Source organism: Pavona decussata, unplaced genomic scaffold, assembly GCF_977016875.1.
Source record: "Pavona decussata unplaced genomic scaffold, jaPavDecu1.1 SCAFFOLD_187, whole genome shotgun sequence".
Classification (NCBI taxonomy): Eukaryota; Metazoa; Cnidaria; class Anthozoa; order Scleractinia; family Agariciidae; genus Pavona; species Pavona decussata.
In genome coordinates, this window is record NW_028145596.1 from 105,001 (window position 1) to 120,881 (window position 15,881).

The 15,881-nt window shown below is 40.4% G+C and overlaps 1 protein-coding gene and 1 pseudogene across 2 annotated transcripts in view; one reads left to right on the forward strand and one right to left on the reverse strand.

Moving 5' to 3' along the window:
* The window catches only part of LOC146462444 (uncharacterized), a 138,326-nt pseudogene that overhangs the window by 61,847 nt on the left and 60,598 nt on the right, over positions 1 to 15,881 (reverse strand). The window lies entirely within an intron of this gene.
* LOC146462447 (uncharacterized) lies at positions 885 to 5,303 on the forward strand. The gene is made up of 4 exons (XM_085085608.1): positions 885 to 961; positions 2,741 to 2,968; positions 4,230 to 4,346; positions 5,238 to 5,303. Exons 2-4 carry the CDS (start codon positions 2,813 to 2,815, stop codon positions 5,301 to 5,303), a joined length of 339 nt encoding a protein of 112 aa, XP_084941734.1. The 5' UTR covers positions 885 to 961; positions 2,741 to 2,812.

Below are 15,881 nucleotides of genomic sequence, written 5' to 3' on the forward strand. Positions count from 1 at the left end.
TGGTGCGAACAGGATTTTGTCAGTTCCCATATTTTTTCCTCATGCCTCCTTACGATACAGCAAAAACAAACTGGCGGGCGCTAAATTTACGAAGGAGGACACGATTGCTCCTTGGGCACCAAGGAGTGTGAACAACGTCCTTTTTAGCGCCCGGGCACAGAGCTCTGGTACGGGCACCTTGTCTGAACAGGGCCTAAATCGTAAAATCGTGCAATTTTTCTGATTTTAAAGGAAACTTCGGAGATACGTACCATTAAATAGTGTCATTCCGAACTTTGTGGCTTTTATTGTTGTCATTGTCTGGTATTTCTTTTTTTCTCCATTTTTCTGGAGAAACTTTCGCTTCCGGCCGAAAAAAGTTTTTAGCTTAGCGACATATGGGGCAATCGTTTTCCATGTAAGGTCAAACTACGGTATATGAGCTGGTAACCGAGATTTAGTGAACCAATCACAACGCTAGAAATGCAATATCCGAGGCTGAGAATTTAATGCAAAATAGATCAAGGCACTGAGCAAGGCTGATTTCAAGGTCAGTGAAATATATATACTTTCCAACATTTCAAAGGCACGTTCTTTCTTCTTCGGGGTATGTTGAGACTGAGCCTGTGGCAAAAGACGTTACAATTTAAAACAGTTACAATAGCAAAATGCCCGGCCAATTCCCCCCGGCGCAGGGGGAAATTATCCCGCAACTTTACCAAAGAAAATAACGCCACGCAAGTTGCAGCGATTTAAGAGGGGAGTTTACACAGGTTTTGCAGTGCTGAGGTTGTTGTTCCAATCCTCAATCAGCTCTAGAGAGTTGACCAAAGAGTGTATGATTGTTTTTTTTTAATTTTTGTTGTTTTCTGGGTCCTGGCAGAGTGTGTCCGCTTCCGATTGGAGCAAGCTTTCAGCGAGTGGAGATGGCGCGGGTGGAGTAGAAGGAGTCTACCTAGAGAAAAAAACGTTTTCCAAGTTTGTAAGTAAATCGTTGTTTATTTAGCGGTTTTCAAGCGTAAAAAAATTCATAATTTGCTTGAATTTCGTGCGTTGTCAAACAGCAGGGGCACTGTCCATTTAGCCAAATTTTCGATTCAGCGAGTTGGAAAGCAAATAGAACGCGCGGATCAAACGGAAATTTTCCTGAGAAAACGGAAGATGTTGGGGAGGTACTTCACTCTTTCCGTTTCAAAAGGTCGGATTGGAAATTCCCGATCCATTTGTACGAAATATCCATTGTGTTGTCTTTTTGCGTCATCATTGCGTCATCACGTGCGTCTTTTGATCTACCAATGAGATTACAAGTTTGGAAAAAATGGAAAAAATCCTTTCCATTTGACACGAAAAGATTCCGAAATTTCCAAACGAAACTTTTGGCTAAATGAATGAACAGTGCCCTAGTTTATGCCTTACAACTTTTATCTTCAAGTTTGAGACTAATTTTTATTCAACTCGTCGCGGGATTTTTTCTTTTCCGCCATTGCAAAAGCTTTTAAAAATATCGTTATTAGCAGGTCCTGTAATTAGTAAAGAACGTTTACATTAAAAATTCACGTATCTTTCCGAAGATGAATGCGATTCAAACAAATGAAAACAGCTTCCTGAACTCTCAGACGGTATTTGGAAAACTGTTGGCCAACGATTTCAAAGTGCTATTCATCTACGCGCGCATGCGCCTGGGGTGATATAGTCCCTTTAAGACCGATATGGCAATCGGTTTATTATCTCACATTCCCAATGGTGTGGAGAGGGGAGGGTCGGAGAGTCGGAGGTACTAGATAAAGTGTCATACCGGGGAGGTTCCGCCCGGAGGGTCACCCTTCTACCCTTAACCCTTACCTTTACCGTATTATCCGGGGGACCGTATTAAGCGAGGTCTCAGAATAAACGTCATGGACACATGTTTTATCGATACAAAGACTGCAGAATACAGTTTAAAAACAGCAAAACGAAATTTAACGCTTAAAAGCTAAAGTTCAAACTTAAGAAACTTTACGCCTCACTCGAATAACCTCGCACTAAAGCTTTCCCTATTGTTTCTCTCAGTGCAAAGTATTCGTTTAAAATAGTCATTGAGTTTGCTCTGCAGTGACATTTTAAATTTGTGGTTCAGCCAGACGGGCTGAATATTAGACAATTTATACAGTGCGCAGATAACCAGTATCCATAAAACGATCTGTACAAACTGTACGGATCATCAAACCGTATAAACCCCTCACTCAGATAAGACATGGAAATATTCAAGTACTCTTAATGAGATGTAATTTTCCATCTGTAAACGGACTGAAAAGTGTCTTTACGATCTGTACAAACCGTACGAATCGTCAAACCGTATAAACCCTTCGCTCAGATAAGACATAGAAATATTCAAGTCCTCTTAATGAGATGTAATTTTCCATCCGTTTACGGAACGAAAGGTGTCTAACAATCTCTACAAAGTGTACGGATCGTCAAACCGTATAAACCCCTCGCTCGACACATATGACGTGCAAATATTCTAAGTCCCTCAATGAGATGCAATTTTCCGTCCGTATACGGACCGACAATTGTCTTTCCGTACGGATCGTGAGGCTGTTTTTTTTTTTTTTCAAACCCGATCAGTTTGCCTATATTAGACATGACTGTCAGAGAGGGGACTCGAACCTGGGGCCTCCAGATTACGAGTCTGCGCCTCTAATCACCCGGCTGCGCGGCCTCACCCTGATGTAGAGATTTGATTGTCTGTTGACTAAAAGGAGTTTTCTTTGTTCGTCAACAGGGCATTTACAGGGTAAGTTTGGAAGAGCTCCAAGATGCATCAGAACCTGGTAACAAAAATGGCAGCCAAGAAATGGAAGATACCACGACACTCGAGGATAAGGACACTGGTGAATCATTAAAGAAAAGGAAAGAGGGAATCTCTGTTGGAAAGGAAAAGGAATCACTTCCTCAATCCACTCAAGAAGTTCTTCAGCAACACAAACTGGTCTTTCATGATGTTAATACTGTAAGTCGCTCATCTATGTGTATTCTTCATGTAATACAGCCGTTCGCCACAATGCCGAAAGGTAGTCTGGGAAATACCCAATAAATTTCAATAACTTGAGATGGCAGGCAATACGGATTTTGAGATGGCGGGTAATATGGATTCTGAGCTTTTATTGAAATTTATTGGGTATTTCCCAGACTACCTTCCGGCATTGTCGCGTACGCTTTTACGCTTTTTTGGACAACCTTTGTCGAAACAGCTGTATATCAAACACGAGAAAGCGTGTTTCATCAGATATCCAAACACTAAGTTTTTTAAACGACTTCGAGATGTTTGGATATCTGATGAAACACACTTTTGAGTATTTGATATGGCTTCTCAAATGATCAATAATTCTTGGAGAAATTCAAGGCTAAAGTTGGCAAAATTTTATGGTAATTAGGAACACATATCCAAACCACGGTCACAGTAGTGACCCTCCATCCAGCAGTAAAAAAAACATAGGCATGTAAAGCGTGCATGACCTTTGTTGAAGTTTTTGTGGTTTACAGGGTTAATTTTTTAAAGCACAATTTTTTATCCCAGGTGGGTTATGAGGAATCACCCGTAAAAAGCACTTAGTCCAGGAAAGACGAAGGGAAGGACTTTAAGAAAATCTAACACGCAAACAGCTGGTGTTTAGACTAGTTTGTTCCGTCGAAACGTGTTGCTTGTCTTTCATTACAAGTAAGCTCCAAAAAGAAATCATTTTGAAGGGTGATTGCTGCCATCAATAGAAGTTAAAAGCAATGAAATAAGAGAGGGGTTATTTTCATTGCAGGTGGAATCAGCCTTGCTTTTATTCATTTCCATTGCGCATATGCCACACATTGACATTCCAATCCTAGCAGTATCCAAGATGTTTGTCCCGTGAACCCAGGTTAACGGCCTGGGCTCCCACGAGTCTCTTGTAGCTCAGTGGTATAGCATCCTATCTAATAATCGGAGGGTCTTAGGTTCGAGTTCTAATAGGAGCAGTCGGATTCTCTTTTTCCGAGTATGCCTGTGTCATTTAATAAATAATACATCATTCTCAGCCTTGCCTTTGTTGTACTATTCATATACATTCACACGTGACTGGCCAGGGAACAGACTAGAATGAGGTAAGCGGTCCAGGAGGTCATGGCGCAAAACCAGCAAGACCTGACCTCAATATTCAGCTCTACGGTGGAGCCATAACAACAACAACTGTTATGGTGTGTTGCTAAGCCGTGCACATGATCTTCTTTTGTCTCTGTAGCTTGAGTTTGCAAATGCTATAACCAAATCCGATCCAGATGTTAAACGTCTTTTAAATCCAGACTCCATGCAGAATGTCCCGTGTGATCGTTTGTACAATCCCCAGGCAATACACGGGGTAGGGAGATTGCGTGACACTGTAGATGTAACGTGTTCCTTGTGCTCCTGTCACAGCTACCGAGAGCGTAAAAGAAAAATGTTGTGTCAGTCGTAATTTGTGTTTGCAAGCGCCATTTTTATTATTATTACTATTTTTTTCATCCACATGCAATGGATAACAAGCTTACGCAGTTTATACCCACCATAAAAGCTAGCCAGGCCTCTCTGTCTAGTCCCAGTCTTCAATAGATCTCCCCGTTTGGAGATCCAATTTTGAAATATTAAACCCCTCACTCCTTCCCTCTATACCAAGAATTCTTGGTTCCCAGGTAGTGCATTTTTAACGGATCTTTTTCTCGGAAAGATTGTGCGCGCTTGCCTCCAATTGCCTCCGCTCGCCTGAAAAAAACGCAAAAAATAATAAAAATAACGCCTGTCCTACAGGCTACCCGCTTTCCATGTAAGGGACTGTGCAACAATTATCTGGAGGGGGGGGGAGGGGGGTTCTAAAATTAGCAAAGTAGGTCTTTAAATAAAGTTGCACCCGCCCTGAATTAAAGTTAAAATAACTTTTTGTCCATCCCCGTCTAGAGGAGAGATTACTTTCAACCCCCCCCCCCCCCTCCCCAACCTCCGATCCTCCCTACATCCCTCTTCACCTTTACACTACTTCTGGTATGTCTGCATCATCAACAAATAAAACTTGGAAGCTACGCTCCACATAATCGTCGCCTGATGAGCCACCTTCATACTCGGTTGACTCCTCCTCAGAGTCACTTGAGGTATCATCATGAGAACTGGAGGGAATGTTTTCATCATCATCTTCGATGTCTTCATTACATGTTCTTGCTACAGAACCATCTGCATGCTTAAGTATTCGCTCAACTAATTCATTGTGCCTTGTTTCCAGATACCATTAGACCTTCTTGCCTTAGATAGAGCGGAAGTTCTTGTTCAAAACCAACTCGGGATTTAACCCAAGCTCTTGAATATATGTTTAATATTGTTGAGATAAACTGTTCATTTTTAGTACAAGGTTTTGAAGCTGTTAATATTAGTATTTCTTAAAAGATTCCAAAAATTGATTTTGATTAGCTTACATGTAATATACATTATCTTGAGTCCATGGATTGAGATCAGACTTCTCAGTTTAACTTCTAACCCACCCTACAAATGTTTAAGAAATTACATCTTACCCCCCCCCCCCTACCCTGCGCTTTGGTTTAAGTTCAGGCCCCCCCTATTAATCTTAGAAACCCCCCTCCAGATAATTATTGCACAGTCCCTAAACCGGCCCTAAAACAAGACGGCAATCGAGAGACCCGCAAGCCCGACAGCCGGGAATTACCGACCCTCTGGATACAAACCGCTAACCACTTTATACGAAGGGAGGGGTGGCCTACGAAGCAGACGTTATCGGGGAGGGGGAGGGCGAGTGGGAGGAGGAGCGGGTAAAAGTGAGAGAAATGAGGGGACCCTCCACTCTCCTTAATCTCCCACTCGTTTGCACTTTTCTTCCCCCTTCTTCCGCCCCTCCAAGGCTACACCTGCTTCGCAGGCTAGGGGAGGGCTTAGTCCCTATAATGGACTTTTCGGGGAGGCCCCAAAGAGAGGGCGCTGGCTCATTTTCCGAACAGTGGCTGGCCATCGAGCCTACCCGAAAAGGTGCATTTCTTCAGGCTGGAGGTATATTGAAAGGAAAGGGATTTCAAGGGGGGGAAGAACTGTTATTTAACAGACCCAAGGAAATACTATGCAATGTTTCTACTTTAGCTATGCGGGAGGGATTACCTTTTCTTGCAAAAATGGTTTATAACAGGGTAAGGGTTTGGACCTCAAGGCGGAGTATCCCCGTAGAAAACTGGTGAGGACTCCCTTCCCACCACTTCACAACCGCGCCTCTTTGGCTGTGTTTTAGTCCATCGTGATAATGTAGTCTTCGAAGTCAAAAGGATATCGATTAACACTCTCTTATAGTAGTTGTTATTAGAACACTGATTACTCAGTTCAAAGTTTTGTTTTCCCCAGGTTCGTTTCAACCCTAATAAGCAAGCTTTTTCGTGGCTTGCCTCAGGAGGCGCAGCTGGTCTGGCAAGGCTCCATTTAGTCAAACAGATCGAGTGAAGAAACGCTGGCCGGTTAAGCAAGGAGTCATCAATCTTCTGATGCGGGCGTCAGAGGGAAAGAACGAGAACAGCCACTGGATTGAGAAGAGAGAAGAAGATGTACCTTCCATGAATCATACAAAACAGCGGACTTTCGCTTGAATAACCCTTTCAAATCAAATCAAATCAAATCAAATCAAATCAAACAAGACGCATATGTGCGTGAACTTGGGCTTCATTCCTGGCATATCCAGCTGTAAACGCCAGAAAGTTGACATGATAAAATCTCAGTTGTCATTTGTCGATTGTTTTACAGCATAGTACAAGCAAGTATATTGTAAGCAATGTATATTCCTGGTCTAAATTGTGCCCTCTGTCCGTTTTTTACGCCCGGTCTGTAGTCTGCGTTTTACACTGACCGGAATCTAATACAGAATTTTAGAATCTAATACAGGTTCTGACAGTAAAATCCGAGCTTTCAACCTATCTGTGCGTCTATCTGGCCAACAGGATTTAGCAAAGTGGGCAGGGATATCTTGTGTTGGCTTCATCCCCCCCTCGCAAAAGTTTTTGTTTTTTGAAATAAGGGAATTCTGATTGAAATTGGTGTTTCGTGGGAATTTCTTTTTGTCAGTATCTTTCACCCATTAATCGATGAAATTTGTCCTCGCGTCACATCGGCGAAATTTGATCCGTCTCCAGTGCGTGCGTTTGTTTACGCAAGATTACGCAGTTGTCACGTTTTGGCAATTAAGGAGAGAAAAACAGACAGAATGCTTTCCTAAACGAAAAATTTATTCAGAAAAGTCTTTGTTTACGCCTAAGAAAGAAACGCTTATAATTCTAAATGCGAGACGAGAGACGCGAAAGCGATTTGAAGGAACTATCAGTCCATTTCGAAGCGAATTTATCAACCCGTGCGTGGCACGTTTTTCAAATTTTCGCTAAAACTGTTCAGAATATAAAGAATCGGTCAATTAGAATAGTATTTCAGTACAAATTCACGATTAAACCTGTAATTTTTCAGCCGTTGAATTCCCAGAAGTACTAAAAAATTTTGTAGAAAGTCCGTGGCCTGAATAAGGAAGTGAGATGTCCGCGCTCCGCTAACTCGTCGCCTGGATAAAACATCAATTTGTACTCGAAGCACAGTTTCTTCGCCGTTATTTCTCGGATTTCCGCTATCGAAACTGTTGAGTATTCCTAAGTAGTTCTTCTTTCGATGTACCATTTCGAAAAGTTGTGTTTTCCTTCGGAAAATGCGAAAATCGTCGACTAAAAAATGGCCGACCCATGCAAACCCATGCAGCGACAAGATTACCTGCGCATGCGTTTTAAGGCCCAGACGGCGATTTGTGACTGAAAGAGGAAAACAAAAACAAAAACAAAAAAAACGAAGGGCAATTTTCAACTTGGTGTCCCTTTGGGAAGCCCAAGTAATAACTTTATATATCGACGGTTATTTTATCGGAAAAATGCTATTTACAAAACACTTTTTGCCCTCTGAAAGCGGCAAAACATCAAAGTAGCTTGCAAGCAAACTCTCCTATCTGGGGTCTAACCGCCTTGGCAGAGAGCATGCGTGCCGCTTACCACTAGAGGATTGTCCCCAATCTTCTCGCCGTTCGCTTCGCTCGCCCCAAATATATGTCACACTGAGACCCTTGCTTGCACGCTAATAAAAGAATCTCTCTGTTGATCATTAGCTTTCACTTCAGCGCTCATAATTCAATTCGCCATGTAGCGGAGCACAATGAGCAATACCGCAAGAAAACGCTTCTCATTAGCTCTCATATATGCGCGGTTCAATTCTTGTTGTTACCACCCTCAGCAAACTCCCGGAACAAAACACTTTTAAGCAGGCCTATCCCAGGGGTAGGAGTCGAATCAAATTAAAATAACTACTCGCGCAAGAAATATGCCTTTCTTGACTAAGAAGAATTCACGAATTTGCTGTTTTCATTTTTCGTTGTAATGTTGCCATCCTCCTGTAAACCGAGCGGTTTATTTGCACTGAAAGAGAAAAGATTCGCCATGCTATATTGGAATCAGTAACATACTAGTAATAATTTTTTGTAAATTTTGAGGCATTGTTGATAAGTTGGAGATTCCTTTCATGTTGAATAAAGTTAACAGTTTATTCGTTCCATGGGAGGAAGCATTGCGTGATGATTCTACCAACGGCTGCACCAGAATCTAAACTAAGAAGGCCTTCGTGAATCTAGCCCGTGAACCTTCCGGGGGCCATGAAACCTGCGATTCGGTGTCGTTTCCAGAGAAGCGCTTCAAGTTTTCATCGGCCAACTATTCAAAAATTCGGGTAGGATGGTGCTTCCCAATACAGATTTAGTAACTTTTATCAAGATCTTCTCTTCCCGCGTAGACATAAACCGCGCAAAAAAACTTTCAATTAGTAGCCCCAGTCCATAAGAAATCAGAGTTTCTCGGACAATTCCGAGATGCGCTGAACGTGTGCGCAGTAGCAAAATAGGGCACCATTCTTAAATTACAAACGGTTAAGTTTGCTGTCGGACTATAAAGAGCCATAATGGATAAGGAAGTTTGTTTCTAAAGAAACTGTGGTAATGCATCGGTGGGGAGTAGAAACGAATGTTTGGTTTATCAACAGAGTTGAAAACTAAAGGTAAATTGGCCACCGTACAGAGATTCGAATGCTGACGTTTCGAGCGTTAGCCCTTCGGCAGAGCCATTTTTAACTCGTGAATGTGCGTAGCGCAATGAACGAGTTATAGCGATAGCTGACTTTTGACTTGGTTGGTTGGTTGGTTGGTTGGTCGGTCGGTTTTGTCGTTAACGTTCGGGCGTGCGCAGTGAATGAGTTTTAAATTCAATTAGTGGAAAAAACACGCGAACATTTATTGTTCACGGCGCATCAGGAAATTCTTATTCAATATGTAGAGAATAATTTGACGATCATTCAGTGCAAGAATGGAGATTTTTCGTTCAATCTGAGCAAAGTTACAAGTTTTTTTAGTTTTGCAGAAAGTCCGGGGTCGTAAACTCAATTAGTGAAAAAAAAAACGTGAAAATTATTTTTCATGACGCGTCAGAATTCTCTCATTCAATCTGTAGAGAATAATTTGACAATCAGTTTAGTGTAAGAATGGAGATTTTTCGTTGAATCTGAGCAAAGTTATAGGTTCTTTTCATTTTTTTCTACAAACTGCGGTTTCTTTTAAGAATTAAAAATAATTTAATTTAGAAATAATTTAATTAAAAAATAATTTAATTTGTCAGTTTTCACGCGAAAGTAGAACGTGCCACGGTGAGGGTAAAAGGCGGAAAGAGTTTGCGGAATGGAATGTGGAAAGACGTGCGGAATGGCATAATTATGCAAAATAAGAATTGCGGAATGACATAATTATGCGAGATACGATTTATGCATAATGACTCACAGAAATACATTAAACTGAAAAAGCGCGCCTTTTTTTGGGCGCCAATTTGCAAATACAGCCTTTTTGTAACCATTCAACCGAAGAATGCATCACAAAAACCCAAACGATGGTATCTTCGAATTCAAACTTTTTTCCTTCGATCCTCATCGCATAGCCGTTAATGCAACATAGCAGCTCGTGGACTTTTATCGTTTGCGAGTGAACACAAGATTTGTAATACATTTGCATTAAAGAGGTTTGTTTATTTACGTAACCTGGTTTCCATTCCACACGAGTCGTCCGCCATTACGGGAGATGTATACAACTCAATCGAAGGCTGGTTAAACTTGACATGTTTCAAGCTTTCACAGCGCCTCGCAGGAAAAAGACGTGAGTTTATTTTTGAAACGATTTATGTCACTTGTCGAGGATTTATCTGGTTATGACGAATGTGTTGTGAAAATACAAAACTGAATGCAAGGCTGGCACTACGGCAAAGGGCAGATTTATTAGTGGCTAATATTTCGACTAATAATGTGTTGTGGTTCGGTCATGCTCATATCCGTTGTTTTACGTTTTATATTAATCAATTTATCATACACAGCCAAACACACACACACGCAAATAAATAAATAAATAAATAAATAAATAAATAAATAAATAAATAAAAACGAAAATAAAAATTTAACCGCAATCTATACCGCAGAACTCTTTCCCCGTATTTTGACGTGTAGATTTCGGTTTTTTATTTTCGAAGGAAGGATCTTGATGAAACAAATAAAATTTTCAACTCCAATATTTTATCAGAAACAATATCTAAGCAATTCGGGAAATATTTCCGCACAGCCCCATACATTATTTATCCATGCACAACTGTCACACTAACACGACGAGCGTGAGAACAGAGTGTGTGCCAAATGTATAGATAATTATGCATGGGGCTGTGCAGATATCTTGACGCAACTCGTACTAAAAATACTGTAAGAGACTAATGTCACTTGAAGCCTACTTTCTTGTATTGTACTGGTTATCCAAAACCGTAAAATCTCGGTTTTAGAGAGGAAACATGAAATTCAGTCCACTTTGGAGAAGAGAGGGGTAGGGGGAGGGGAACTGCAATAACTGTTGCAACGTGTTGAAATAACACCCATGCCCATTTTTAACCATGAATAGTGCATGTCCCTCTGACTTATAAGTGATGGAATCACCTTCAGCGTGTATACTTTACAGTTAGAAGAACTTGCAAATAAATCATACTGATAACATCCCAAAATATTCCTAAGATAGAGAAAGCTTCTTCACCACTGTAACAGCTATCATCCATCACAATGGCTGAACAATCCAGTCACATTGTATTTTATTTTCAAAGTATAAAACGTGTTACCCCAAACATTGTTTATTCTGATCTTTGAAGTGGGTATCTAAGTAGGTGTTTCAACATTATGCTAGCTTATAGTGGGGCAAAGCCTTAAAGAATATGTTAGTATTATATACTGGTTTTTCGGCTTTTTTTTCTTATTATTTTACTGACCATTTTGTCTGATACTTGAACTGTCTCAGACAAATAAAAACTAAAATCGATCAGTTTTTAGAATTTGCTTTTACATTTTGGCCTAATTAAATGATAATGCATCTTTGTTGTATACTGGCAAGGTTCCACATTAAATCATTTTTTTTTTTGACATTTTACAAACTGTAAGCAAGAACATTACAACATCGCTTTGAAAACGATAAGTTTGTTGAGTTGTTTTCAAATTACATTACATAACTAAGGGACCGATTGTTTATTACGTCCTATGGAGGGGGGGGGGGGGGGGGGGGGCGGGCGGGCAGTGGTTTTCTAAAAAATCGAGTGTATGAAAACTTTACCCCCCAAAAAAATCTTTCAAACAAAAGTTTTACCCCCCACTGCAATGACAGTTTGAAAATTTTACCCCCCCCCCCCCCCCCTAAGGTTGGCGTGGCGGTTGAATTGTTGAGAAATTCCTGGGGCCTGTTTCTCGAAAGCCCGGTAACTTACTGGGCCCGTTTTTCGCCGATTACAGAACAATTACAGACATGGTACTTGGCCAATGTTTTCATAGAATAACATGATTTTAAAATTTAGTTTTCAAAGCTGACAAAAATTGACTTCTGTTAAGAAACATTTGTCACCAAAATTACTTATCGGGCCCGGTAAGTTACCGGGTCTTTCGAGAAACGGGCCCCTGGTGACAACGCTTGGTTACATGCGGAAGTCGCTAGCTCTCTGAATCTGAACTGGCAAGAGAAACAATCAGAAGTTAGGCAAAATTCAAGTAAGGGAACGTACCTTAGAATGATGTTTTGTTATTGCTGGAGTCTATTCTTCACGGTCCTCAAAAGAAGGTACACAGAAGGTCAAAGCAGCTCGGGGTTTGAGAGCAGTACAGGAGCATTTGATGTATGGATGTGGATCAAGGATGTGGATAATTATATAGATTTTGAAGAAGCCTACCATCTCTATTCGTCTTTTGTTCAATTTTTTTGCCCAGAGAAACAAGCCTTCAGAGATAAACTGCTTGATGAAATACACGGTTTGCCTGTCTATGTCATTACTCAACCTATTATGTGCAAGAGCTTTGCCGCTCTGAAGAATAGTAGCGATATGGAGAAGTATCTAGTCGATTTAACCCCCTCACTTTTCGTACAAGGCACAACCCCCCCCCCCCCACATCCCCCAAAAAGAGCTCGTTTAACCCCCTAGGACGTAATAAACGATCGGTCCCTAATTATGTCATGAACAACTCATTTTTTTGCGTGAAAACAGCCTTGTTTATATTATGCTTAAGTATCTTCAAACTTTATGTTAAATGAAGATACTATTTGTAGAGTTTTTATATTACAAGCGTTATATATGTGGACATGGAAACTGCTATGACAACTAGAATTACCAGCTAAAGTTATGGTGGATATAGTTTTGGTTGTCATAAGAGAGGATCAAGTATATGTGTGGGCTTAATCCTCTAATGGTCTTACATGACTTATTGGAATGATGACGATTCCCCTTGGTTTATTTTTAGGTCAGTCATCAAGAATCATAAAAATTAATTTTTAAAAAAATTATGTGTATGTAAACAAAAAACAAAAAAACTCTGGTTGTATGGTTGACCTAAAAAAAAGTCATAATTAGTGAACAGCTGGGTATGTATCGGAACATGTATGGAGAATTCATACTTTTGATCCTCTCTTGCTTGTTGTTGTTGTTGCCAAACGTTAACTCCATGTGAACAGTTAGTTATTATTGCTCTACACCCCGAGGGGAAATGGGAGGTCAATTTTAGGGCGATGTAAAAATGCTTGTCCCTGACAGGGGTTGAAAATGTGCAGTTTTGTACCATTGCGGTGGAAATCTGCATCTCTCCTTTCAAAACCTCAAAGGAAAGCTTTTCTGTTCTGTGCAATGAGGAAACTGCTTGATTATTTCAATATTTTGTTTTGGTAACCTTTAAGGAAACTACATTGGGGCCACACCTAAGCCAAGAGAGTCTGGTACAATTTAGAACATTCTGTTCAACATTTTTGACGGCTTGTCCCTTCAGTTTTATGTAAGAGTCCCCCCCCCCTCCCCTGGGGTGTAAGTTTGGTTAGATTACATGTTTGTAGAGCTACTTGAGTTACTGTTGTTGAGCTACTGAGCAATCCAATCATTTATGGGTTTACCTCTGCGAGACCTGTGATACTCACCAATCAGATAAAACAAGGAAAACCAAAAAAGTCAACAATAGGTTGAGTCTAGGAAAACTTCACAGGCTCTTGTAATGAGGCACAGACCATAATACCGTAAAATTCCGGTTACGGGTGGGGATACGTAAAAAGGAAATGTCAACGGCTTTTTTAGGGGCAAGGGGGGAAGGGGTGTTACGTGTTTATATAAAGATCAAAGATGGGACTGTAGGTGGAAGAGTGGTAGGGGTTTATCACGGAATAAAATTTTCGTTTACAAATAGATGGCCCAAAAATCGAGGCGATTTATTAGCAGGGGAGGGGGACTTAAAACCGGGATTTCATGGTATGGGATAACCAGTACAATACAAGCTTATATCGATTTTTTAAAATAAAAAAAAAAGGAAAAAGAAAAGAAAGTAGATAAGAATTACGGTATGGTATTAATTACCGAGGCTTCAAGTGACATTAGTCTCTTACAGTATTTTTAGTACGAGTTGCGTCAAGATATCTGCACAGCCCCATGCATAATTATCTATACATTTGGCACACACTCTGTTTTCACGCTCGTCGTTTTTGGAAGTGGGTTAGTGTGACAGTTGTGCATAGATAAATAATGTATGGGGCTGTGCGGAAATCTTTCCCGAATTGCTTAGATATAGTTTCTTATAAAATATTGGAGTTGAAAATTTTATTTGTTTCATCAAGATCCTTCCTTCGAAAATAAAAAACCGAAATCAACACGTCAAAATACGGGGAAAGAGTTCTGCGGTATAGGTTGCGGTTAAATTTTTATTTTCGTTTTTATTTATTTATTTATTTATTTATTTATTTGCGTGTGTGTGTGTTTGGCTGTGTATGATAAATTGATTAATATAAAACGTAAAACAACGGAAATGAGCATGACCGAACCACAACACATTCGTCATAACCAGATAAATTCTCGACAAGTGACATAAATCGTTTCAAAAATAAACAGAGGCGGTTCTTTACTCACGTCTTTTTCCTGCGAGGCGCTGTGAAAGCTTGAAACATGTCAAGTTTAACCAGCCTTCGATTGAGTTGTATACATCTCCCGTAATGGCGGACGACTCGTGTGGAATGGAAACCAGGTTACGTAAATAAACAAACCTCTTTAATGCAAATGTATTACAAATCTTGTGTTCACTCGCGAACGATTAAAGTCCACGAGCTGCTATGTTGCATCAACGGCTATGCGATGAGAATCGAAGGAAAAAAGTTTGAATTCGAAGATACCATCGTTTGGGTTTTTGTGATGCATTCTTCGGTTGAATGGTTACAAAAAGGCTGTATTTGCAAATTGGCGCCCAAAAAAAGGCGCGCTTTTTCAGTTTAATGTATTTCTGTTAGCATTATGCATAAATCGTATCTCGCATAATTATGTCATTCCGCAATTCTTATTTTGCATAATTATGCCATTCCGCACGTCTTTCCACATTCCATTCCGCAAACTCTTTCCTCCTTTTACCCTCACCGAACGTGCCATGTCACGCATCATTGACGTCGTAAACAAAATTATGCAAATGTCTGGTGAAATGAACACTTTAAGATCTTGTCAGCTTTCATAGAGCTTTCAAAGGGAAAAAATGTTTCATTTTCGAAATTTACAACTGGTAATTTATGGGAAAGCAAAAGGACGCGGTCGATAAATAATTCTTATTTAGCAAGAGCTTGTCATAGTTCATTATTTTTACTTGAGGATTACGTGGACTGAACTCCAAAGGAAAAATTTCACGCATTTATGTCGGGCATGAAATGTAATGCGATACTTTGTTGAACAGATTTCCCTTTGTGAGATCGGCTTGCCCTACAGTAATTTTGTAATTTTAATTCCCAAAAAAACTTCACTTGCCCATCGGGCAAATGATGGTTAGAATCCACTAGCGCGATCGCAAAATCCAGTAGCCCCGGACTATCGGGGACACGAATTTGCATGACGTACTGCACATGGCGTGCTTCTATGAACTTTGAATAAAAAAACACGTGATTTTTTTAATCGGCGCATCAGAATACAAGAGTACAAGAATGGTTATTTTTCGTTACATAATCGGGCAAAGATATAGTTTCTTTTAGCTTTCAAGGAAGTTTCCGTAGCCGTCTAAATTTCAATTACTATGTGTCATCTGCATTCACGAGTTGGCTCACAGGAGCCTTTGATTTGGATTCGCTCTGGCGAAGGGCAACGGCTCGAAACGTCATCACTCGAATCTCTTTACGGCGGCCGATTTACCATTAATTTTCAACTCTGTTGATAAACCAAACATTCGTTTATAAAGAGCCACAACTCCCGGAAAATTGAGTAAGTGGCGAGTGACACACTCTTCACCCGATGATGCTTTAAGTCCTTCG